Below are 27,763 nucleotides of genomic sequence, written 5' to 3' on the forward strand. Positions count from 1 at the left end.
ACATCATCGTCTGACAGGCATTTGATACAGTAGGTGAGTGAACTGGGAGTTGGAAATCCTGGGCTTTCACGTAATGTCTCTGAGCCTAATGATCTCTCCACCTGATGAACTGGGAAGCCCGCATGCTAGCCACTTCACAGGAAACTTGAAAGGGATCCCGGGAAAACATCCATAAAATGATGCCAGAGGAAGACAGAAGTGCCGCAGCACTTGAAAAGATTAAGCCAAGGCAGCTGATCATCCCTCTCGTATTGCACTGGGCTCTAACCCGTTTATAGCCACAGCAAGAAAAAGCAAGATGGTTGAGGCTAAAGAAAGGCTTCTGAGAAGCAGTATGGGACAGGGACAAGAACAACTACACTGACAGGCAGCAGGCCTGGTGCTGTCACAAGAACTGCCCTCCTGGGTCTCTTATGTCCCTGACTAACAGCACAGAAAAATTGAGAATTCAGAAGGAAGACAGCCAAGAAGTCTTTCCCAAGGTTTATGTCAGCTCATGTCAAGTCGTGGGCCTGACACTGGTAACAGATACCTGTACAAATACTCAGGAAATAAGAGGATTCATTCCCTCCCCTACTACACACTCCTGGCAATATTCAACGTCAGCGGCATTTTATTTAATAATTAAACCCCTAGATTAACAGCCTACTTGAAAAGAAAAGGGAAAAGGAAAGAAAAAGACAAAGAATCTAATAACCTGCACATTAATATTTTCTCACCTCTTGAGGCCATGCCCTTTTTAAAAGAATTGCTCATCCTTTTTTGTTCCCCTCCCTTTCTGTCAACTTCTAAAGATAGAAAGGTTTTTACGGCTGTAAATTACAAAGTGCATTTATGAAAGGAAATGGAAATGGCAACTGATCTCTGCTCGTACAAAGGAGCAATGGAAAACTGTTACAGAGTGTCAACTACATGACACTTGGTATACAAGCTATCATGTAACCTTCATGGCCACTAAAAAGTCATTTTAACTATTTTCCATCTGAGGAAACTGAAGCTCAGAAAGTTTGAGATACTTGTCATAGGTCACAAAGTTAGTAGGTGGCCTTGTCCTTAAAGCCAGTGCTCATTTCTACCGCATGAACCATATCAGAATGTCCCCTTTTCTTTAAGCCAGCTCATAGTCAAAAGGTTAGCAGACCTGGAGTTCCCTTGACCTGGTGCTCTCTCTCATTCGGACCCAAAAGCCGTTTGAAGCCCCTGCAGTTCTTTTTTAAATTTTTCAATTTTTTCTTGTAAATTGTTTGTTCCCTTTATTCACAACACAGAGCTTCAAGTTACTTTTGGCCTTTTCCAAAAAATCAAACCCACCCTCAAAGGTCAAGAATTTACCACTGCTGAGGCTATTAAGAGGAAAATATTGTGAGATCTGAAGCAATTTCCCAGGAAGAACTAGTCCACTGTTTTGAGCTGGCACAGCAGAACTGAGACAGGCACACTGCCTCCTCAGGGAACATTCTGGAAGGGCCCATTGCTTGGGACTGGCAGTCATTTGCAGAGAGTGTGATGGGGTGATGTGGGTCTCATTTTTCAGGTATTAAATGCCTACTGGAATATTCTCAATAATAGGAAGCAGTGAGTGATTAGGCAAAGGACAGCAGATGTTGTGAAATAAAACTCTTATTCCTCTACTAGATCCAAGTGACGTGTATGTGTTTTTGTTTTCCTACTTATGCAGGTTATTCTACTAGGAAGTCACTTTGCACTCAGTTATTGTTTTAAATCTGCTTGCATTATGACTGAAGTCCTTCAAGTCAAACTGAACTAACAGAAAATCTGGATACGGGCAGTGGAGCAATCTTATGGATGGTTTTTAGTCAGGCTTTCTTCCTTAAGAAAGAGCATCACGGAGCTCATGTGCCACGTTTGGGATAGTGAGAGGTTTTTTGTTTTTTTTTTTTTTTTGAGGAAGATTAGCCCTGAGCTAACTTTTTGCTGAGGAAGACTGGCCCTGAGCTAACATCCGTGCCCATCTTCCTCTACTTTATATGTGGGATGCCTACCACAGCATGGCGTGCCAAGCAGTGCCATGTCCGCACCCGGGATCTGAACCAGCGAAGCCCGGGCTGCGGAAGCGGAATGAGCACACTTAACTGCTGCGCCACGGGGCCGGCCCTGGGATAGGGAGAGGTTTTAAGGCAGCAATGAGTAATTGCCACTTGCTTCAGTCCCCACTTTTGTTATCACTTCCCTCTGGGGTCTTTCATGAAGAGTTGACATAAAGGTAAGACAAATGTGAAGTACAACTGAGAACTGAGAGAAACACAAATTTTCTCTCCTGCCTTTACAAACAACACAAAAATATACTTTTGCATGAATTTCAATTCCAAACTGGAGTGCCAATAAAGGTCTTAAAAATATCCAAATGCTTCAGCAAATCCAGAGTCAACTGCCAAGACCCCTAAGCTGTCTAGAGTTCTGATTACGGGTAAGTTCTGACTACAGGCCTTGGGACTATTCAAATGCCCTTCAAAGCAGTCGTTGTGGGAGACTGGGCAGTTACCCCAGGGATGCTGCTACTAGTCCTCAAGACACTGATGCATACACACTGATACGGTGTCAAGATGGCTCCTCTCTTTTGCAAAACTTGTTCTGTCTGTTCACTACTGACTGTTCATCTTTGGCACACTTGCAGCCATTTTAGGATCACAAAGGAAATAGTTTCCCAATTTTAGTCTGATGGCTATAAATTCAAGATGTCTAACTTTAGTGTGTGCTTTAACCAGACCCTAGACATTCTAGAAAGGAGAAACACATAGTTTTTTCTTCCTTGTCAAGAAAAAACTAAGAAAATTTTTATGATGAAAGAATTACTTAAAACTAGGGAATGTCAGATACTATAGAATTTATCACCATCGTCACATAAAATGTTACATAAACAAGTTATAAGGACAATAATTTCGGGAATAGGATGTTCTCAAACAGTTCTTTCACATCCTCTATGGCAAAAAAGGCTATAGCGATAAGTACTTTTAGAAATACTTGGACAGGATATTGGAAGGCCCTTTAGAAAATTAAAAATTCTGCAGGAGAGCAAGCAAAACCGATCAAAGAGCTCATTGCCAAAATGTGTCTTTTCATAAATGTTAAGTCATCTCTGATGAATCCCAAAGGCTCCTTGCTTTAATATACTCTGGAAACGATCTTCCAACATAACAACAAATCATCAAAAGCATCAACTAAAGCAAATGAGATAGTAGAAGCTGGAAAGAAGCTAAATAAATATTCAGAACACTGAAATGTACCATTTGATAATAGCTACCACCCATGGCTTAATGATTAATCATACCTCCGCACTAGTAGGCGAAGGGCGTTCTGTGACCAAGTCTTAGCTGTCTAACAGACTGTGAGTTCCTGGAGGGCACAGGCTATCTTCCTTTTTTTTCCTGTTGTGTTGTTCATTTATTCAGCTACCAAATCATTGATTAATTTTTCTTATCATTCAAAATACATTTAATCAGTGACTATCATTTTTTTTTAAAGATTTTACTTTTCCTTTTTCTCCCCAAAGCCCCCCAGTACATAGTTGTATATTTTTAGTTATGGGTCCTTCTAGTTGTGGCATGTGGGATGCCGCCTCAGCATGGCTTGATGAGTGGTGCCATGTCTGCACCCAGGATTCGAACCAGTGAAACCCTGGGCTGCCCAAGCAGAGTGCGTGAACTTAACCACTCGGCCCTGGAGGTCAGCCCCAGTGACTACCATTTGATAGGAACTATTTACCCCTTCTAAGCTAGGAATATTTCTTGTGTAAAGATGTTTAAATAAGTTGATATACTTGAATTATACAATCATGTAATATAACTTTATTATCTTGTTCAGAAGGATATCATCAGAAACTTCGGAGGCTCTCTTATTTACCTTTGTATCATCCAAAAATATATCATGAAATAGGAGCTCCAATGTTTGCTGAACTGAACTGCTATGACAATGGTCATTAAAATAAATGCATGTAAAATATATATTTGGGTGTTTTAAGTATTCAGTTTAAATACTTATACACATTGTATACAACCTGTGTATGTACAAGCATGTACATTCATAAAAGGTTTCCCAGTTCAAGCAGATGGCTTCCTTATTTCAAAAAACCAGCAGCTACTACCATGTTTCTCCCTCCCTCCCTGCCAAAGGTATTAAGGGTGAAGGGAGGAGGGAAGAAGATGAATGCATTATATAAATAAGAAGGAAAGAAGGAACATGAACAGATGATGTTTGGGGCTCTTTGCCCATCAGGAGTCAAACCAATGCACCACCAGAGCAGGGAGAACAAACTCAGAACTCTGAGCAGCTTCAGTGTCTTCCCCTGGCCCCCAGCTGGACGCAGCTGGGCCTAAAGAAACGAAATAGCTGATAAAGAGACTACACAATCTCAGAGTCATAAAACAAAATCCAGTGGTAGATCCACCCATGCATCTCCCTTTACTACAGTTGAGGAAAATGGGTCCCAAAAGAGAGATGGCTACCTCCCAAAGCCATACAGAGAGTTCAGGTGGGGCTGGCTGCAACCCCCATCCCCCAGTGTCTCATCCAGGAGAGTTTAGGAATGGTACCAAAGAAAAACTCATGGAGCAAGAGTGCTTTACAAGGATTCACAGGCATGTTTCGAGGACTTCATGAAGCCACTGAAACTCTGCAAAACAGTGTGTGGATTTTTTCATTTCAGTTGCATTTTTTCAGGGGAGAAGTTTATGGCTTTAATCAGGCCAAACAAGGTCTGTGACACAAAAAATTTAAGAACCACTATGTCAAGGGTTGGGCTTGGAGGGAAGGCTAAAAGTGAATGAGATTAATTCCAAATTAAAAGAAACCCAGATCTTCAATAACCTGACGACTATCCTTGGGCCAGGCAACCAGTGGAATCATCTAAGACGAACACAGTCCTAAACTTTCTGGTCTAGATGTAAGGAAAAAAATGTCTTTAGGCAGGCTAGGCATGTCTATGTGACTTCAGGTGACAGGGAAAGGAGTAAGCAGCATAAGCTTTAACTAACTGATTAGGTGGTCTCAGACCATGACAGGTCAGAAGCAAGGAAAAAGGCTGAGTTCTCTGGAATCTCGGGAAAGGTTCTGGCAGTAGTTGTCATGAACCACAATGGAAGATTCTGCAGCCTCTCAAAGTCAGGGCAGCCTCCATTTCCAATCAGGTCTTTCATTGTACCTGCTTACGAACAGTGAGCCCAGAAAGGGTTCCACACACGCCAGGAGACCTAATGTCATCACAGGGGTCTGTGTTTTCTTCTTATTTCTGATGTCAACATCAGTCCCAGGAGTGGGCAAAGGCCTTGGTACTTGGTCACAAGGAACTGAATACACGTCAGACATTGCAATTTCCCTGGGAAACAGAAAATATTTTCCCCACTCTATGGATGAGGAAATTGAAGCAAAGGGAGAAATGTCCAAGGTCTTTCAAGGAGGTGAAGAGCCAAGAGCTTTGAGGTCAGGGCTTGCAGCGAAAGACTCCACACTGGCTCTGGCTGGATGTTCCGTCTCCTTTTGGGAACCAAGCAGGTCTGGAGACTGAGGAAACACTAGTTGCTAAGGACAAGATGTGAGACACAGACTATATCACACAATCATACATATGGAATCTATCACACACTAAAACAGACTTGAGGCCTCAATGGGTAAATGAGATAGGAAAAGGGAACCTGGGGTTACTCATCATTTTCCAAATCAAAGATTTATGTCCCTTTCGGAAAGGAGAAGGAAAACCTGGCTGCAGCCCAGTTTTGAGTAATATTTGCCACTGAGAAGCTGTATGCAAAAATTCCTGGCACAAGCTTTGGTGAGTTCTTCCGATTGGGTTCTGGCCACTCCTTGTAAATGACTGAGATTTAAAACCCTATCAAATCAGAGGAGCAGGGAGTATCCTTGATGCAGCACCATAAATCTCTCTCGCTAAAGCTAATTTGAAATTTAAAATAGTAATGTTAAGAGAAAACTTATCTACATATACCTATAGATTTTTTTTTTTAAGTCAAGAAGGATTGAGATCGACAGCAAACAGTGATCTGAGTGGTTAGAATATGGCTATCTTCTACATCCTTAAATATATTTTCTAATTTTACTTCAATTAAAATGCATTGCTTGTGGGATAAAGAATAAAATAAATTAAGTAAAGGAAATATAAAAGCTAGTAACTCTGAGTGTCAATAGAGAGTCAGAGGTTATCTCATCTAACTGACTCATTTAACAAAAGACGAAATGGAGGCGGACAGAGAGGGGAGCACCTTGATCATGGTCACTCAGCCAGCCAGCAGGGGATGTAGAGCCAGGACCCTGGAAATCCCCCGACTTCCTGGCCTCCGCACTACCCTGCTGCAGCTGCTGGATTCCTCAGGCTAGGAAACCCCCTATGCCTGGTGCTAGGTGAGGAAGAGTTTTATACGGAATTGTAAAACTCAAAACAGCAGCTTCAAGTGTTAGAAAAGTACAGCAGATTCCAGCTCAAAGAACAGCCGAAACTAAAATGGCACTCACAAAGACAAGATGACAATTTGCAAGGAATTAGGTGCCCTAGGTTCCTGGACAACTGCTTTACTGAACAACTTCGTAAATATGCCATGTCTTCTTGCCTCTGGCTCTTATATAGGCTATTCCCCGGCCTAGAATGCCTTCCTCTTGTCCTCTCTCCCATGTTTCTAGAAAGTCTTACTTGTCCTTTAACATCAACTCAGAAGTCACTGTCTGCAAGACCCTCCCTGGTTTCCCCATTTACAAAATTGCTTGGTAGTAGGATACCATAACAAAGGATATACCTTGACTGCAGAGCACATCACAATATAAGGGAGATCATTATCGGTTTATAGGTCTGTCTCACCCTCTAGATAGTGTTCCTTAAAGGCAGGGGCTCTTTTAATCATCTTTGTATCTCTGGCACACAGCACAGATTCAAATGTCAGTTGAATAAGTGGAAGTCTGCTAAGAGTCATAGAGTAAGACTTTAATCTTTCTTCCCAAATCTAGGAGTTGCCTTTCTATCCTCTAACTGGTGCATCTGCAGAACTCTTAAGTGACAGGCTGCTTTGGGACAGAGGTTTTTTTTTAAAGAAAGTTTAAATAGCTGAGTTAAATTTGGGTACTTCATGATTCTTTAGTAACAAAGAAATATGAGAGAAGGTAGGATTATATAATATCAAAAGATAAACGGACAGATTGGCTATGACAAAGGCTAAAGAAAGTATAATTTACCATATGATGATACCAGCTGACAGATATTCTCCCTACACTACCCTCTCCCTATCACTCCTCATGACTCACATACACAGACGCACACAAAAAGCTCCTAACAAGTCACTTTGGGAAGTTTAATCATAATCCATCAACAGAAGAGCCCATCGCATAGTAAACACCAGAACAAGCATATTATTAGGATTGCTAATCGCTCATTAAAATCTCAAGATCAGGTTTCTGGGCATATCTTGCTACATCTGTGCAGTAGGCAGGTCCCAGATGGTTTGAAAACCAAGTCTGGGGCCTGCTTCTTCATAACAGGCTGCTCCTCCAACATTGCAATGGTTGTGGGTGACAGAATTGCACAATGAGAGCAAGAATACTCTGCACACAGCCTCCTCAGGCACAGCCCTGCTCCTGACTTTGCAGATCTGAGAGAAGTTTTGGTCAACTTCTGGGTCCCAGAAACAAGGCTATTGTTGCACAAAACACCAGAAGGTGCCAACTTTACTCCTAATAGGGAAAGAGGATGGTCACGATACTCAACAGACTGGCGCCTCCCCCAACGTTGACTGGAAAGGGGTACAGGGGAACTTTCTGGGGTAATGGAAACGTTCTGTATCTTGATTGAAATGTAGGCTACATGGGTGTATACATTTGTCAAAACTTATAGAATTGTTCTCTTAGGATTCATGCATTTCACCGTATGTAAATTTTACCTAGAAAAAAAGAATCATGCACAAATATCAAACTTTAGTTAGTAGGTTTACTTTCCGCAGTAGTGTGGGCTGGCAATTTTGAAACTGCTTTCTGTGTATTCTAGACTTGAGCAAGTGAGTAAAAATGTCCAGGATAATGGGAGCCAGGTTTCTCACTGTTGGGGAAAGTAGTTACAAATATGGAGGGGGGAAATTAACATCACCAAAGGGGATAAGATACACCATGTGCCTCCTAACAGGAGGATACAATATTACTTCTTTGGCATTCCTGCCAAAAATTCATAACCTGAATCGAATCATAAGGAAACATTACACAAATCCAAATCTAGGGAAATTCTACAAAATAGCCGGCAAAATATCAAAATGTTGAAGTTAAGTAAGACAAAGAAAGGCTAAGGAAGTTTTCCAGATTGAGGGAAGCCAAAGAGACATGACAACTCAATGCAATGCTTGATCCTGAATTGGATCCTGGTCTGAGAGAAGAAACCTATATATGGAACATTCCTGGTACAAACAACCACATTTGAAAAATAGACTATGGATTAGAAAATAGTATTGTTCTTAGGAAACAGACATTGAAGTATTCAGTTGTAAAGGACCACAATGTCTCCAACTTACTCTGTTTCAAGAAAAAGAGAAGGGCGAGGAGGAAGCAGGGAGGATAGTAGGGGAGAGTACACACACAAATGGGGCAAAACGCAAACAATTGGTGAATCTGGGTAAAGGGTATACAGGAGTTCCTTGTACTATTCTTGCAACTTTTCTGTAAGTTTAAAATTATATCAAAATAGAAAGTTACCAAAAAAAATACCCTAACTTCTTCAAAAATATTTAGGTGAAAGGCTAATAATAACCCACTAACTTAATGCATTATGAGAAATTCTTTCAAGAATACTGGTTTCAAAATTATACTTTTCCCTCTGGTAGCAACTCCAGAAAACTCTAGTTGGCTCTAAATTTGTTTTTAGTACTCAAAAACAACTCATATAACTTCAAATAAGGGTTTTTGAAATTCCAGTGGCAGAAACAGTCACTTTAGGAAGTCTTGCACGGCAATAAACAGAAACTAGAATGAAAGAGACTCCTCACCACCCCCCCCTCCAGATTCTTCAATATTTTCTCTGTACAGTGGGACAATGCACCTGGCTCTATGCCAGGCTAAAATCAAACAGGGTAAGAAATGATGGATGTGTAGAGGATTCGGCCTTCTCTGCCAAAGAAGCAGAGAACTGTATTCTTCACCACCTCAGGCCTTAGAGAAGGTCCACGCTTATATATATGTAAGCTGATGAACAAGAGCATTCTTACTCAGCAGAGTAAGAATTATCCACCTCCCCAGTCTTTCTGTCTGTATTTGTGGTTAAATCAAGACACAAGGATGGCCTTGGTCCTACGGAAAAAAAGCAAAAATACTGAAAACTACCAAAGGAAAAAATTACTTCATGAATGTCAAAGGAGAATTTTCTAAAAGTCATTTTTAGCCTCAAAGAATCTTTTTGAAACAATAACAACTATGATATGACTCAGTATAAAAAATATTACGCTAAGTATGCGTTAAGAAAAATTCACATACACAGAGACAAAAATGTAATGGATTTGTCATTTCAAAGTTTTAATGTTGGGTTTGCAGATAATAGAGAATGACATTCTCCTAAGCGAATAAAGAAGTTAGCCAAGTAAGTAAATGCTGTGTTTCTACTGTAAGGAAATACGTGCACCAATGAAGCAACCTTTTCAGCACAAAAGAAATTTAATACCCAGACCACATGAAAAGTGATCGCTATGGGAATAGCACAGCTGTGAAAATCCAAGTCAGTTTGTATTAAATCGTCCAGCATGTTTATGTAAAGCAGGACTCTCAGAATGACCACCAAGAGGAAATAATTTTGCCAACAAAAAAGTGATACCTACATTTAATATAATGCTTACAACAAGTGTGAAAGAAAAATGCAAAGCTATTCTCTTTTAAAGAATGTAAGGGACCTCAGTTAGCTGGTATGCTCGAGATTCTTTTATAAACAGCATCTCAATGGCTAATTTAATTAGAACTAGAATAAGACAGAATGAGTGTTTGCATTTCACTTAGAGAACGCAGTTATCTTTATTTCACTGACTAGTCAATCTACATAAAGCACAGAAAAACTTCTGGCACCTGTGCCAAATGATTTCAATATGAAAATCAATACTGCCAAGCTATTTTGAGACCAATTAGCTCAGCCATTCAAAGAAAAAAAATGGGCTCCACTAAAGAGCAGATAATCCTAAAACTTGCATTTCTGAAGACAAAAGTGCACGCAGTCCTTCTTGAGGCCCTGACTTGAGCAGATGTAAGACACCTTAAAGAAACTCAAGAAAGAATGAGCTCATGGGTAACTGGTGAAAAATGGTAAGCTTTCCATCTCAAAGTAGGCACTTGGGATGCATAATGATATAACAGGAGCTTAGTTTACTACTAAAGGAAAAAGAAAATTACTCTAAATTTTTGAGCACCTAAAATTAACCAAATTTATCAATATCATTTGCCAAATCTAAGTTACTTTTTAGAGAAACTGGTCAAAACTGTGCTTCTCCTAAGATGATCCAAGTTTTCAAAGAAAGCTTGTCAACTCAGAGTGGAGAGAATTTCCCTAGAATTCAATCCCTTCCATACTGCCAGATGTAGGTTACACAGCAAAGAAGTCCCAAATTATAGCTGAGAAGCCACAGTTTGGGATTAATGAACCTAACACTATTTTGCATAACACCCCAACATGAAAGTTTTATCAAGAATCCTGCGTTTTTAAAGCCCAGGTTAAATCACGGGGCAGTGAAAGGCTTAGAGAGGCATCCAATAGGAAATTAGCTGTAACACACAGTATACGTGTAAAAATAACTCAGACTGTCTCAAAGCCTATTAAAAAATGAGACGCCATCACTGTAGTTTTGAGATACATCAGCCGTTTCCCATTACAATGGAGGACATACCAGGTCTATTTTTAGAGCCTCTGGAAAGATCAAAGCTGAACTGAGCCCTTGTATTGGCTCCTCATCCAGGCCCATAATCTCTCTTTACGTTTTCTTTGACGTTATGTAGATCTCCAAAGACACACCGCCAGGACTGCCTGGTATGCCCCGTTCTCTGAGTAACACTTAAAAATTGCTCTACGACGGTCCATCCGGAGGAGGAACCCTCTGGGGAAGAGCAAAGACCAGTAAAGTTCAAGTTCAAGCCAAAATTACTGTGATGCAAATACTGATACAGAGCTAGCATCTCTAATTCAGTCTCTCTCTGTACACTGTAAAGCAAATCTTCTCAGGCTGTTTTCTCTGTGAGAATGAATACAGACAAATGAAAACAGGAAAATCTTTTCTGATTTTTTAGACCCCAATCCCTCCCTACAAAAAAGCCCTTAGCTGGTCTTAAAGCCTCTTGCTGGGAAGGCTGACAGGCTCGTTTTTTAAAAATAAGTTCCTCAAACACAGAATGACTTACTTTGGAAGAACAAGCTGTACATTTGTCAAATGCCAGGCTGACAGGAAGGACATTATCAAACCGTGACAGAAATCCTCGGATCTAAAAACAAACAAAACAAAACAAATAATTCACATCAAGCCTGGATGACCACACCTCTGAAATGCATGTGTAGTTTCCGACAATACGGTAGTCTTGACACAGACGACTAGCGAAAATGAAGATCAACATGGATATTTCCCCTTGTACTATAATCAGTGTGGAGAAGAACTATATTGGGTCCTTTTTTCCATCAGGACCCAGGGCCTACAAGCTTTTCCCATATTTGAGACCTGAAAACAAACTGATTCCAAAATACGAAAAGAAAGCTGTAAAATCTAAAGTATTGTTTTCATAAATATCTTCAAAAATATAATAGTTCAACAAGTTTATTATGACTCAACTCTCACATGTAAGTTACAGTGATGTGGGATAAGTGTGCATTTCTTGAACATGATATTGGATGGGACTTCACAAGGTAAGAAGGCCTGAGGACTACAGAAGGCAGAGATGGTCCTAAATACATGTCCAGTTATTTGCTTGACCTGGAACAGATTGGGATAAAACAGAAAACATCACCAAATTTATGGGGAAACAGTGCCACCCTGAGCATAAACTTCTAGACTACAACTGATTTTCATTTACAGAGTTTCTGCTATAACCAGGTTTCACAAACTAGGATTTAAGTAATTTATTCAGAGCATTATACCTCTAGAACTACACTTACACTAAAAGAGGAGTTTTAAACTATTGTATATATCGTTAAAATATTATTACTAAAAATATGAATGATGAAATCTCAAGTCTCCACAGGACTTGACATTTATAATAAGCCAGACAACATGAATCTTCTCATGAGTTAATTTATTTATCTTACCAACTACCCCATTTTATGGTGACAAAACTCAGGCTCAGAAAGGTGAAGCAACTTGGCTCAGAAAAACCAAGTGACAGAGTGAAGATTTAAAAGCAGAACTTCTGACTTCAAACCTGGCCAGCCCTGGGCTCCCTCCCTCCCTCTTTCCCTTCCCCCTCCCCTCTTCCCTTTCTTCAAGATATCACAGCTTTTGTCTTCAATATTACATCTCAACACAAATTTTACAGTCTCACTTAAATAGGGCAAAAGAACCAACCCACCCACCTTTGCTGCCTTTAGCCACTCTACTAACACTCCCCCCAAAACAAAACTGACAAAACCTGATAGACTCTTGAAAGAAAAGGCTTCCTTCTGAGTTTGGATAACTCCATCCTTATATCCACACTGCAAGTAACAGCCTAATAGCATGTGCACACTTATTGCTGGAAAAATCTAACCTTGAAGGAAATGCCTCTAGCAATCTTTTAAATGTCCCTATCTATATGTTATGAGATTTCAAATTAATCCAAGATCAAAAGAATGTTTGGTAGAAATGATAAATTAGATAGTTGGGATAAGTTAGATGGCCTCATTGTGCACCTCTGAAAATGTGACAATCTTTTAGTTCCCTGTAGCTCAGGAATGTGGTGACCACTCATAACACAGGACTTGAGGCACAGTCAGGGTCACAAATTGGCTACCCAGGACACCTAAACAGGAGACAGGAAGGTGGCAGAAAAGACTTTAACGGCAGGTCACGAATGGGAATGTTGAGCTCCTGGTGAGATCTGGAAATTATAGGCCTGAAAGAATTTTCATAGTGAGCCTCCTCATACCTCAACTACTTTTATATTAAATTTACCTAGAAAAAATTTTGTCATATTTAGCATATTTTCCACTAAAAATGTTCATTGATACAGCCTGTATGTCAATGTCCCCATATACCCTCAATGAAAAGGTTTCTTCACTGTCTTTTCTCTCATACAGCTAATATCAAGCTCTCTTTATGTCGTACAAAGAACTATTGGTAATTATCTCTGCTAAAGTGTCTCATGACTGGAGGTGGGGAGGTAAAGCTGAAGGGAAGGAGGACAGAAAATGAAGTTAGGAGCAGAAAGGAAGAGAGAAAAAGGAGAAGGAAGGAAGAAAAGAGAGAAAATAAAAACAAAAAACCCAGGTGGTGAGCAACAGGAGAAGAAAATGAGCCGAAGTGAACAGATTGGCCGAGCAGGGACCCACATCCTATTGTTCAGCACCCCTGGACAGCTCTTTACCAGGAAATGTGATTCATTTTCCCAGGAAATGAAGTAGAATAACACCAGTGCGTGAGACTTGCAAATTCACCAAGTTGGTATCAGAAGGTCCAGACACAACCAAAGTAATTCCAGTTTTAGGTAATTTAAAAGAGGAAACCCTTCTTCTGAAACCAATTGCCACAGACTCCTCACGGGCATCTCCACAGGCGGGCTCTCCCTCTTCCATTTACCATAACACTCTGCCGTTGATTTATTTTTCTAATACACAGCTCTGAGGTGTGTCACTTTTTATCAACTTCCTAGAGCTGACCAAACAGAGCAGAGGATTCCTTATGCTGGCATTCAGTGTCCTCCCTGATCTGGGCCCATCGTGCCTTTCCAAGTATGTCTTGGGTTGAATCTTTTCACTGCAACTTCCCTTCCAAAGACTTTCCCACATTCCTGACCTTGTCTCAGGCTGAATTCTGTGACTCTCAACTCTTCCTTTTGGAAACAGCTACATATCCAAATCTTCATCTTCTTTAAAAGCCACTTAGCTCAAACACATCCCTTTCATAAATCCTCAACCCACCTACCACTCAATTTAGTAATAATGTCTCCATCATCTGAAATTCTTCTTTTTGGTATTTATGACCAAAATACCTTGTGTAATAGTTATTTTTAAAAAAATAACAGTTTTATTGAAATATAATTCATGTATCATAAAATTCATCTTTTTAAAGTATACAATTCAGTGGCTTTTAGTACATTCATGAAGTTCTGCAACCATCACCAATATCTAATTTCAGGACATTTTCATCACCCCAAAAAGCAACCCAGAACCCATAAGCAATTATTCCCCATTCTCCACTTTCTCTAGACCCTGGCAACACTAATCTACTTTCCGTTTCTACTGATTTGCTTTTTTTGCATATTTTCTATAAGTGGAATCATACAAGGCTGTCTTCCTTCACTTAGCATAATGTTTTCATCCTATTGTATAATGTATCTATACTTCATTCCTTTCTATTGCTAAATAATAGTCCATTATAGAGATATACCACATTTTGTTTATTCATCAGCGGATGGACATTTATTTTGGGTATACATGTACAGCGGAATTAATGAGTCACATGGGAACTATATGTTTAACATTTTGGGGAACTGCCAAACTGTTTTCCAAAATGACCGCATCATCTTACATTCCCGCCAGCAAGGTATGAGGTTTGCAATTTCTCCACCTTCTTGTCAACACTTGCTATTGTCTCTCTCTTTTTTTTAAAGATTTTATTTTTCCTTTTTCTCCCCAAAGCCCCCTGGTACATAGTTGTGTATTTTTAGTTGCGGGTCCTTCTAGTTGTGGCATGTGGGATGTTGTCTCAGCGTGGCTTGCTGAGTGGTGCCATGTCCGTGCCCAGGATCCGAACCGGCAAAACCCTGGGCCGCTGCAGTGGACAGGGTGAACTTAACCACTCGGCCACTGGGCTGGCCCCTGTCTCTTTTTGATTATAACCATCCTAGTGAATATGAAGTAGTATCTCACTGTAGTTTTGATTTCCATTTCTCTAATGACTAATAATCTCAACCATTTTTCCATGTGCTTCAGTGACCATTCATACATATCCTTTGGGACATGTCTATTTAGATTCTTTGCCAAATTTTAAACTGGGTTATTTTTCTTTTCATTGTTTAATTGTAAGAATTATTCTGGATACAAGTTTCTGATAAGATATAACTCGCAAATATTTCCTCCCATTCTGTGGGTTGTCTTTTCACTTTCTTGATGGTGTCCTTTGAAGCAAAAACTTTTATTTTCATGAAGTCCTATTTATTAAATTTCTCTTTTGTTGCTTGGTCTTTGGGTGTGATACATAAGAAACCATTGTCTAACCCAAGGTCATGAAGAGTCATTATGTTTTCTCCTAGTTTTCTCTCTTACATTTAGGTCTATGATCCATTTTGAGTTGATCTTTCTAAATAGCATGAGCTAAGGGCCCAAATTCATTCTTTTGCATGTGGAAATCCAGTTGCCCCCAAGTTTTGTTGAAAAGATTCTTCCCCCACTGAACTATCATCAAATGACCATAAAAGTGAGGGTTCGTTTCCAGAATCTCAATTCTCTTCTGTTGATCTAAATGTCTATCCTTACAACGGTACTACACTATCTTGGTTACAGTAGCCTTATAGTAAGATTTGAAACTGGGAAGTGTGAGTCTTCGAATTTTGTTCTTTTTTCAACATTATTTTGGCTATTCTGGGTCCTTTGAATTTCCATATGAATTTTAGGATCAGCTTGTGTGCTATAATTATAGTCATGTGTTACTTGTTGATGGGGATACATTCTGAAATCTATGTCATTAGGTGATTTTGTAGATGTGTGAACATCAGAGTGTACTTACACAGACCTAGATGGTATAGTCTACACACCTAGGCTTTGTGATATGGCCTTTTGCTCCCAAGCTACAAATCTGTACAGCATGTTACTGTACTGAATACTACAGGCAACTGTAACACAATGGTATTTGTGTATCTAAACATAGAAAAGGTACAGTAAAAATACAGTATAAAAGATTAAAAAAACAACAACACAGTACACCTATAGAGGGCATTTACCATGAGTGGAGCTTGCAGTTCTGGAAGTTGCTCTGGGTGAGTCAGTGAGTGAGTGGTGAGTGAATGTGAGGGCCTAGGACGTTACTGTACATTACTGTAGACTTTATAAACATTGTACACTTAGGCTACACTAAATTTATAAAAAATATTTTTATTTCTTCAATAATAAATTAACCTTAGCTTACTGTAACTTTTTTACTTTATAAACTTTTAAATTTTTTTAACTTTTTGACTCTTTTGTAATAATGCTTAGCTTAAAACACAAATGTTGTACAAAAATATTTCTTGCTTTATATCCTTATTTTATAAGCTTTTTTCTATTTTAAAATTTATTTTACTTTAAAAAATTTTTTGCTGGGTTGGCCCAGTGGTGTAGTGGTTAAGTCCACACACTCCACTTTGGCAGCCCAGGGTTCACAGGTTCAGATCCCAGGAGCAGACCTATACATCGCTCATCAAGCCACACTGTGGTGGCGTCCCACATACAAAGTAGAGGAAGACTGGTACAGATGTTAGCTCAACAATAGTCTTCCTCAAGCAAAAAGAGGAAGATTGGCACCAGATGTTAGTTCAGGGCCAATCTTTCTCCCCACAAAAAAAATTTTTGTTAAAGACTAAGATACAAACACAGGGTCCTAGACCTACACAGGGTCAGGATTATCAATATCACTGTCTTCCACCTCCACATCTTGTTCCATTGAAAAGTCTTCACAGGCAATAACATGTATGAGCTGTCATCTCCTATGATAACAACACCTTCTTCCGGAATAACTTCTGAAGGACCTGCCTGAGGCTCTTGGGGAGGTGTTGCTCTTTTCAAAAATATGTCCATGGTGGTTTGCTTGGCTTCTTTTTTTCCATCACAGATTTGCTTGTAAGCAGACAATGCACCAAGAACATTCCTCTCTATTAGTGAAAAGTTTTTGCTGTTAGGGTCCATGTTTTCAAACTTTTTTCCTTTTGTTGAGGAAAATTAGCCCTGAGCTAACATCTGCCACCAATCCTCCTTTTTTTTTTTTTTTTTGGCTGAGGAAGATTGGCCCTGAGCCAACATCTGTGCCCATCTTCCTCTACTTTATATGTGGGAATGCCTGCCACAGCATGGCTTGACAAGCAGTGCATAGGTCCACACCTGGGATCCAAACTGGTGAACCCCAGGCCACTGAATCGGAATATGTGAACTTAACTGCTGTGCCACCAGGCTGGCCCCTCAAACTTTTTTTTTTTTTGAGGAAGATTAGCCCTGAGCTAACATCTGCCACCAATCCTCTTGTTGCCGAGGAAGACTGGCCCTGAGCTAATATCAGTGCCCATCTTCCTCTACTTTATATGTGGGACGCCTACCACAGCATGGCTTGCCAAGTGGTTCCACGTCTGCACCCGGGATCCGAACCAGTAAACTCTGGGCCACTGAAGCGGAATGTGCGCACTTAACCACTACGCCACTGGGCCAGCCCTCCCCCCCAAACTTTTTAAGGAGTTTGTTGAGGTGTGCAAAAGCTTCTGCTAAATCCTTCACTGTGAATTTTCTTGGGTATTCTTTTTCTTCTCCTGCAGTTTCCTCTTCTCTTGCCTCTTGTTCAGCTATGTGTTCCTGTTCCAGTTGCAACAACTCATTAGTCAATTCCTCAGGAATCAGCTCTAGGAGTTCCTCAATGTCATCCTCATCCATACTCAGGTTGAAGTTGTTTGCCTTCTCGACCACAGCCCTGTTGATTTTTGCAACCTCCATATCCTTGGCAAATCCTTTGAAGTCATGGATAAACCTCTTGAGTGTCTTCTTCCAGATGCCATTCCTATACTTCTTGGCAACATCACCCCAAGCCCAGGCAAGGTTCCTGATGCAGTCATAGATGTTGTAATCCTTCCACAATTGCATGAGTGTCTTCCTACGTCGCAGCAATAGTCTAGGCAAAGGTTCTCATCAGGTAGTAGGCCTTAAAAGCTGCTATCACTCCTTCATCCATTGGTTGGATCAAAGGTGGCGTTTAGAGGGAGAAATATCACTTTGATCCTGGGATGAAGATCACCAATAAAAGGAGGATGTTCAGGAGCATTATCAACAATAAGTAAAATCTAAAAAGCTATGCTATTCTCCAAACAATACTTCTCCATTTCGCTGGCAGAACAATTGAGAAGGGCATCTTGGAAGAGGAGCTGGTCATCTATGACTTCTTATTGCTCTTGTAGTGCACTGGCAGTGTGTGCTTACTGATCTGCTTGAAGGCCCCGTGGTTCTCACTGTGCCAGATGAAAACGGGTTTCAATTTGTAGCCTGCAACATTGCCCCCAAGCAAGACTGTTATCCCATCCTTAAAAGCCTTGAGGCCTGGCAGCGACTTGGCCTCCTTATGGATGAAAGTCTTTCAGGAATCTGTTTCCAGAATAGGGAGTTTCATCCATATCACATATTTGCTCTGGCAGTAATTTCCCTCCACAGTCAGCTTACCTAGAGTTTCTAAAAATTCTCCAGCTGCCTTCACATCAGCACTCAGACTCCCCACCCACTTTCACATTGGTACGAATAACGATTCTCGAATCACTTAAACCACCCAGAGCTGGCAGTAAATTCAACATTGTAGTCGGGTCCAGCCTCTTCTTTCAACGTCACAAACTTTTTGCTTTGGCCCCGACAGTCATGGTGCTGAGAGGGGTACCCTTCTGTGTCTGGTCTTCAATCCAGGTCATTTGAACTTTCTCCATGTTGATATACGCCCTTCTAGAATTTATGTTAGTCTCATTGCCTTCATGAAGCAGATCCTTCAACAGCTTCTGTAACTTTGTTCTTGTTCTTCAAGATGGTAGCTATAGAGGAATGGGACATGCCTGACTGGCGAGTAATAACCATCACTGATTTTCTACCTTTGTAGTCCTTAATCACTTTTAATTTTGTTTCCAGGTCAATCATTCGATGTAGCCTCTTACTGGCAACATTAGCAGTGGATTTCGTGTGCTTAGGGGCCATGATGAACAGAACAGCATGAGATTAAATGAAGCACAAGAGAAAATGATGCAATTAAGAGATGCAATATACACGAGATGTATGAGACTGCTGCCAGCATAAAACAGTATACTGTTTTACAGTAAAGATTTTTTTTTAAAGATGTACTCTTTAGAAAGAGTACAATCTAAAATAATGACAAATGGGGCCGGCCCCGTGGCCGAGTGGTTAAGTTTGTGCACTCTGCTTCAGCGGTCCAGGGTTTTGCCAGTTCGGATCCTGGGTGCAGACACAGCACCGCTCATCAGGCCATGCTGAGGCAGAGTCCCACATGCAATAACTAGAAGGACCCACAACTAAAATATACAACTATGTTCTGGGGGGAATTTGGGGAGAAAAAAAAGCAGAAAAATAAAATAAATAAAATAATGACAAGAAGTATAGTATAGTAAATACATAAACCAGTAATATAGTTGTTTATGATCATTATCAAGTAGTATGTACTGTACATAATTGTATGAGCTACACTTTTATGTGGCTGGCAGCACAGGTTTGGTTACACCAGCATCACCACAAACACTGAGTAATACGTTGCACTAGGACGTTACAATGGCTATGACATCACTAGGTGATAGGAATTTTTCAGCTCCATTATAATATTATGGGTCCAACATCATATATGTGGTCCACTAATGACCCAAAGGTTGTTACCCAGCACATGACTATACCTAAAAAAATCATTTTTTATCTCTTTTGCTTTTAGAGGGCAAGACACAGGCTGAACTATTTGCATTTGCCCATAACACAGTGATTTGCTCATAAGAGGTACCCAATATTGTTAATTATGAAATGAATGAATGAGAAAAACACAAACATCCCAAAGCCTATGAAATTACTCATATCTGAACTCTACAGAGAAAACACGTCCCAAATAAACCACAAGAAAAACTCCAACTTACCACTATTCACATTTTCCAGGCAATTTGAAGCCCTTCCCCATCAACAATGCTTTAAATCCTCAGTATTATAACAAATGCACTGAGCTGCTACAATATGCTCTGAATTCCCTCAATCTTACAAGAAATGCATAAAATTTAAAGAGTAGAGGTTGCCACTTAAAGTGTTAGCACGTTTCTTAGACATGTACAGAAATCCAAGAGTAATCTAAAATCCAGGTACTGTACACAAAATCCTAATAAATATATTCACACCAATTCAGGGATTCTGAACCCCAATTCACAATCAAGAAAGTTCTAAGGATTTGTCCCTTGCTTGGGTGGAGAAAAATTCACCATCACCTTCCTACTTAGAAGTTTGCAAAGTATGTGAAGCAATATGCTCATTCAGTGTTTTTCTAACCTTGCCTGATCAGAAGAATCCCCTGTAACTTGATTCAAAAGGTCTGGGGTAAAGCCTGAGAATCTGTATGGTTAATATAAGCCCCAGATGATTCTCATCAGGCAAGCGCGGGCAAACAAGATGCTTTCCGTGACTAACTATTTACACCTTCCCGTGGTTGGCTCTATACCAACTCAACAGCATTTCTTCGATGTCAGAAGACAGATGGTAGAATTGCAAGCCTCTCATTCTTTCCACATTGTCTAAAAATAGTACCACCACACCAACCTAATTCAGCCCACATCTAAATTAACATTTAAATGAAAAGGCTCTCTAAAGTGATATCAAAGTTATTTCTCCATCCACACAGGAACTAAGGCCTCTTGACACTGCTCAAGGTAAATTCTCTACCTTTTGGGATTGCACACAGCTTACTCTAAACTCTTATTCTATTACTAATATTTGCTGTCAATCTTTCCTTATAGGAAGGTAGGTATTAACCAGCTGTTTAAAAAAATTTAACACTACCTATAATAAAAACACAAAGCACATGACAGAAAACAAAAGAGCAAACAAAAAAATAACCGGTACTCCCACATCATATTTACTCCCATCTTCTTTTTTGTTTTTTTTTTTGAGAAAGATTAGCCCTGAGCTAACATCTGCTGCCCATCCTCCTCTTTTTGCTGAGGAAGACTGGCTCTGAGCTAACATCTGTGCCCATCCTCCTCCACTTTATATGTGGGATGCCTGCCACAGCATGTCCTGACAAGTGTTGCATAGGTCCGCACCCTGGATCCAAACCAGCAAACCCCAGGCCGCTGAAGCGGAACGTGTGAACTTAACCGCTGCACCACAGGGCCGGCCCCTCATTTTCTTATTTTTTGAAAATAAAATATTTAACTATTTAACCTCCTTTTAAACAGCCTCTGAATATATACATACACATACACACATGCTCCTCCACCTAGCTTTGTGGCTAGTAAGAGGGATTCTTTACAGGGGCCAAATCTTGCCTGCTTCCCTATACACTTTATTTATTTTTAAAATTTACATTAAGTTTTTTCCCTCTTAATACAGAAATGAATAAAGAAAAAATAAAAATGATTCATATAGAAATTTGGTCAGTGGTTGCCTGGGGCTGAAGGTAGGGATATTACCGAGGAAGAGGTACAAGAGAAATTTGTGGGTGATTGGGAATGTTCCATATCCAGTTTGTGGGGGCGGTGGTTAGATCCGAGTGTATACACTTGTCAAGACATTAAATGCACACTTAAAATGGGTGCATTTTGCTGTATATAAATTATACCTCAAAAAAAGGTGATTTTTAAAAAACGGTTTATAATCTTGATGAACGTTTTCAAAGCAGTTTCCTTTTCGTACCAGAAAGGAAACGTACAAAATACAAAGTACAAGCCTCTATTGCCCCCAATCCTTCTTCCTCAAAATAATCACCAGCATCAGCTTCCTGTGTAGCCTTCTAGAAAAAAAAATTTATGTATAAACCAGCTCTACGATATGTGTATCTTTGCTAACCTTCAAATATTTAAAAACCAAACTGGGAATGACAGAACCTGGAAGAAATCTGATTCCCTGTGGTTTCTTGGCCCCCTTACCTCTCATCACCCCAGGCCCAAAAAGGGCAAAAGCAGCTTGAGTTGAAATCCCCATGTCAAACACAAGGAGGCACTTGGTGGTATCTGCGTTTGGCCACCAAGGCCTTATAAGACAGGACCCACTCCCCTCACCAGGAGGAGTAAGAGCATGGCAGAAAAGATGCAAAACCATCAGCACAAGGCCTTTACGCTCGGTTGGCCTCCCTCTCAGGCTGTCCCCAGCATGGCAGTGGGTGGTCCTGCGAACTCATTAGGCACACCTGCAGGTCTAATTAGCATCCAAAGGTTCCTGGCAGGACCACCTGTTGGGGCTGGGGACAAAGTATCAACAGTCCTTTTGGAAACAGAACTAGTGTTGGAAGCGCAAAACTCAAAGGCATGTTCAAAGAGCAGGATTTGGGCTGTTACCCTGATGAGTTATGTACTTTGTCCCATATGATGCCACCAAAAAGCTCTTTTTTAGATGGCAGCGAGGGTTCACACACACCTAAGGTCCCTGGAGGCTGTCGCTCAGTGGATCTTGAAGAGGGCTGGGAAATATGTATTCTGAAATGGCTCCTGGGGTGATTCTGATACACAGCCAGATGTGGGAACCCTTGCATGAGACAGTCTCCACTTAAAGATCAAATGACTCCAATTCTATACCTAGACCCACTCATATCTCCTCCAGTCTATTCACGCAGCAGGCGAAACTTACCATGTCAAGTCTCAGCTTATAACTTGTCAAAGGCTTTCCACTGTCCCCGGGTTGAAGGTCTAAATCTTCAAAATGTCCTACGTGATCCTGCCTGCCTCTCCTGCTCCACTGTGCTCTCCCAACTCTCGGCTTTACAGGTGCATGGGCTGCCTTTCAGATCCTCAAACTCACCGAGCACCCTTCTCACCCATCGACTTCGCCTCTCCCATGACTCCCCTAAAGCGCTTACTCCTCTCCCTTTCCCTTCCACATAAACAACTGCTCCTCCTGACCCTGGAAGCCATGCAGGAAGGCAAGTCCTGGAGTAGTGTGGAAAATGAGGGAGGGAGGGGGAGGAGCACTAACACTTATCAAGTGCCAGCCGGTATCTAGGACTCCCGGGCATTTTCACATACTCATCTCATTTTGGCCTCACTACTATCCTGTGACCTTCCCCCATATTCCAGATAAAGAAATGGAGGCCCAGGGAAGTGGTATGGCTTGCCCAAGGTTACACAAGTACCAAGTGGGAAAGCCAGGAATCTGAGTTCTGGCTCTAAAGCCACAAAGGGGAAGAAAGCTTCAAGGCAAGGAGCGGGTAAAAAGAAAGGAGGAAAGAGAGAGAAGACCGAAAGAATTTAAAAAAAACTACCCCCCAAGAAACAAACACTCAATATGTAGATGGCTACTATCAAGGCCTGAGTGGACTAAATTATCTTCAGTCACTTATGGCCACCTGGCTACAAAATAAACAGATCAGGAATAGAAAGGAATCCTTCCTTTCTGGCCACCCCTGGAGGTGTTCACACCTAAGCTAAGTAAGATCAGCGTGGACCCCAAGCCCACCTCGCCTCAGTTGGAAGTAAAGATCCAATGCCCAGAAACAGTCATTCTGAGAAGGCAGAGCTGCAACCCCCACTGAAACCTGCTGCTTTAACTTCACACCAGTTTCCAGCAGCCAAGCAGTATTTCTAGAGCGTGGAGTCTGCATAAATAAAAACTAACTTCAAACTCCAGCTCTCTCTTGGATGTGGAAAAGACTCTTAAACTCAATGCCAAAATGGAGAGTGTAGCAATTGCAAAACCCCAGGCACACCAGAGTGGCCTTTGTTTCAGACAACAGCTTCAGCAACCACCACCGACCCACCTCGCATCCTCCCACTGGAGTCACCAAGAGGCAGAAGAACTAAGTGGAAAATGAGCCAGCATCATCCTTAGAAAGTACTGAAGAAGGAAGCTAATCCTTCCAACCTCTGCTTCCAGAGTTCTAAGAGATTCTTTGTACCTTTCTTTTTAGGAGAGCAGACAAGCTCCATTTTCATTGAAAGAGAAAGAGAAAACCAACATTTGCAAGTGTCTCTTACGTGCCCAGACAGTGCTAGCGCTCAGTAAATATCATGTAAATTATTCTGTACACGAATTCCAAGACTTTATTATATTACTATCCCCATTTTATAGATATAAAACATGAGGTTCAGGGAAGATCAATAACCTGCCCAAGGTCACACAGTGATGGGTGCAAGAGCTGTCTTAAATCCTTTTGGAACATGAGGTAATGAATGGATGAATATGAAAGTAAGAGGCAAAGCTGGGATTCTAATCAGACCTGTATGATCACAGAGCCTCTCAAACAGGACAGACTCAGCAGGTAAGCAAAACTCGTGGGGCACAAGTAACATCCTCTAACTGAGAGTTATGTCCAAGTCTTCGTGGCTCTAGAGATGCTATCTTGAGTTCTGACACTATCTATAATTTATCCTCTGCCTTGCATACCAAGGAAATGGACTCACCCTCTCTTCTTCTAGGCCCTCACACAGGAAGCTCAGACATTGTCACGTCTTGTACCCAGATCCCTCCTTCTATTCAGGTACCTCCCCATTGCAACAGATTCCACTATATCCAAATGGCTTGGGATACATCTACCACCTTGGATGACTCCAAAAGCAAATGGAACTAAACACTGAGTGATCTTGTGCCAGTTACTTACCTTCTCTGAACCTAATGGTGCTTGGCACAGAGAGAGACTCATCAGCTGAAGGGACGGTTGGAGGGAAGGAAGGAGGATGACTAGGTCACAAACCACAGCAGCCGGCATGGTGACACAGCAGACATTTGCACTGGCCATTTTTCCTGCTATTTCTACTGACATCAATCTGAGGGGTAGAGAACCAGAGGGGGAAGGAGATTCCTTTCCTTGGGCTACATTTCAGGAAATATGCTCTCATTGCTTATCTTCCTAACCTCCTTCCTCAGCAGTCAGTCCATCCACATCCCTAGAGGCACACCGAGATAAGCATTTCTGAGCACAGTAAAGAGACCTTATTAAAAGCTAAAGGCCTGAGGATTTGTGGGGCACAGCCTGTGCAGACGGGCCAAACAAACAGTAGTCCAAGACGTGGCTGGAGACCCCAGGTCTGCCTCATATTGGTCTCAGAGATTTCCCAGTCCGGTTCCCTCCCAGGGTCCTGCCCTAGTTCAGGCTTTGTTCTACTTTTCTGAAAGTAACTGAAAGAAAGAATTGAAGAGCCTGAGAGAACCATGGGGTTGGGAAGTCCAAACCCCAAGGAAGGGAATACACATTCAGGGTCTTATTCACAGCAGTTGAGAACCAAGAGTACATTTACCCAAAGACAACAAATGTGAACAGCCTGGTCCACCAGCGGGGTGAAAGCAACACTGCTCTGCTAGTGACTGTGGTGTCTGGACGGCTGTCGCGCTGCCACCTTGCTGCTCACTCGTTAAGGGATGTCCAGCCAAATAACCAGCAGCTCCATAGGCTGCTAATTTCTGTCACATTCAGGGTCTCTCACCCACCTGCAAACCAACTTCCTGGATGATATCAGGAGTGGCCTGTATATCTTATAACTCCTGAACTGTGCCTTCTACCCAAGAACCAGAAAAAGGGTCTGGCCTCACAGAACTCAGCCACCACTCCAGGAGCCAGGAAAAGATAACTTTAAAAAATAAAATATAATAGGGGCCGGCCCGGTGGCGCAGCGGTTAAGTTTGCACGTTCCGCTTCTCGGCGGCCCGGGGTTCGCAGGTTCGGATCCCGGGTGTGGACATGGCACTGCTTGGCAGCCATGCTGTGGTAGGCATCCCACGTATAAACTAGAGGAAGATGGGCACGGATGTTAGCTCAGAGCCAGGCTTCCTCAGCAAAAAGAGGAGGACTGGCAGTAGTTAGCTGAGGGCTAATCTTCCTCCAAAAAAAAAAAAATATATATATATAATAAAAGATCCCACTCGATGGGAAGCAGAGGGGACAATACTACGCTAAGATTTACAATGAAAAAATTCTCTCTTCAAAAGAAGCCAGACTCCAAAGAGTTATACACTATATGATTTCATTTATGGAAAGCTCAAAATTAGACAAAAGTCTCCCATGGTGTTGAGAGTCAAGAGATGCTTGCCTCTGTGTAGAAAGGTGACAGCAATTGGGAGAAGCATGAGGGGTTTGGGGGATGCTTGATAACATTTTATTTTGATCTGTCTGCTGGGTATGTGAGTGCTCATCTTGTGATAATTCCAGTTGCAGACTTAAGGATCTGTGCGATTACCTCTATGTCTTTTACATATCAATAAAATGATGACTTAAATAAAAAATCACTCTCTCTATAGATAGAAAGTGACATATACTGATTGCTGCCTGCTTGTAGAATCCCATGCATGTACACTGGGCCCGAGACTTTAAACAAGAACAAACCCATAAGCCTATTTTCTCACCTTCAAATGGTTTTTTTACGGTTTTCAAATTCAATAAGAGGTTTTTTTTCAGGCTGAATATCACTGAATTTCAGGGCCTAATCAAGCTTTTTTCTGCACTTGGCCAACCTCTGGATGGGCCAAATTCTGCCTGTGGTCTCAGAGAGACCAACTAAGTCATCCTCAGGCCTCCCAGGTCTGACGAGGAGGAGAGCAGAGACACAGGGAGCACAGCTAAGTTAAGCAGCTTTCTCCAGATTACACAATGAGTTGCTGGTGGGGGGCCTTGTGATTCTGGTCCAAGGACTATCACTTTTCCACTACATCTCATTCCACAGGGGCCAATTAATAAACACGCTCCTTTGGGGAACTGAGAAAAACGAGCCCAGGGAGCGTCACTGGCCGTTCTTTGTATACAAAAGCACACAGAGGGGTTTACCAAGTTCCTTTCCAACAGGAAATCATTTGTCTCCGAGAGGCAGGAAGAGGAGGAGGGAAGTGCTGAGTCTGCACCAAGGCACTGCAACTCAGCCCAGGGTTTTTGTGCAGACGCTGTTCTCCTAATCAAAACACAGTTGCATAAATGGACTCGCTCCACTTAAAAAAGGAGAAATGTAAAGACTATAAATAGGCACCGCACAACTCTGATTAATTTCAAAGTTCTTTCTCCACTTTCTTTTTTAGAAAGAAGCTAAAAATAAAGGCTTGAAACGTGAAATAATGTGAGCAAGTTCACACACACACACTAGGCTTTTCCCATATATGGCTGCATTATTCTTCAGCCTTTGAAAAGGCCAAATGAAGTGATGGCCAACAACCAAAATAATCCTTCAGACACTTAAAAACGAGGAGAAAGAACTAGAAGAGTTGGTGAATGACAAACAGTTGCAAGACTCAGTGGGGGTAAATAACACTGAGAGGGATTAGTTGCCATAGTACTTTAAAAACATGGGCACATGCATTTTGACACTGGATCCCTTCTGTAAAGAGACTGTTTTGCCCTCTGGCCTCAGCACTGAGAAAACTACAACCGCAGTGATTTAACATAAAGGACTGAAAGACGGAAACCGGTGCAGGGGCATGACTAAAAATTTAATCAAGGCCCTTCTCAGCATGAAATCCGTAAAGGAGATGAGGGCGCATCTCAAGGTCAGAAGAAAGGGAAGGAGGTATGAAGAAGGGAAGAGGGAACGGACGCGCATGAGACCCGAGAGCATAAGCAGCAGAGTCGGCTCTGGAGGACAGCTTCCACACACTGGAGAGTTATTACAGTGTCTGTTGGGTCCTACTTCAAATATTTCTGTAGAAAAGGTGAACACATTCATGTCAAATAAATGCCACCTTGTGTGAGGCAGGCTGGAAAAGTCACATTTGCACAGTGTTTTACGATTTACAAAGACT

General features: G+C 41.4%; 1 protein-coding gene across 13 annotated transcripts in view; it reads right to left on the reverse strand.

Moving 5' to 3' along the window:
- The window catches only part of ATG7 (autophagy related 7), a 350,121-nt gene that overhangs the window by 155,475 nt on the left and 166,883 nt on the right, over positions 1-27,763 (reverse strand). For 10 of the 13 annotated variants that reach the window (XM_070493096.1, XM_070493097.1, XM_044755028.2 and 7 more), the window contains one exon: positions 11,365-11,445. In XM_070493096.1, coding sequence (XP_070349197.1) covers positions 11,365-11,445 — 81 coding nt within the window. Of the gene's footprint in view, positions 1-9,484; positions 11,064-11,364; positions 11,446-27,763 lie in introns of those variants that run through there. The other 3 variants (XM_070493103.1, XM_070493099.1, XM_070493100.1) reach the window with 2 other exon arrangements.

Source organism: Equus asinus, chromosome 21 (genome assembly GCF_041296235.1).
Source record: "Equus asinus isolate D_3611 breed Donkey chromosome 21, EquAss-T2T_v2, whole genome shotgun sequence".
NCBI classification, from domain to species: domain Eukaryota; kingdom Metazoa; phylum Chordata; class Mammalia; order Perissodactyla; family Equidae; genus Equus; species Equus asinus.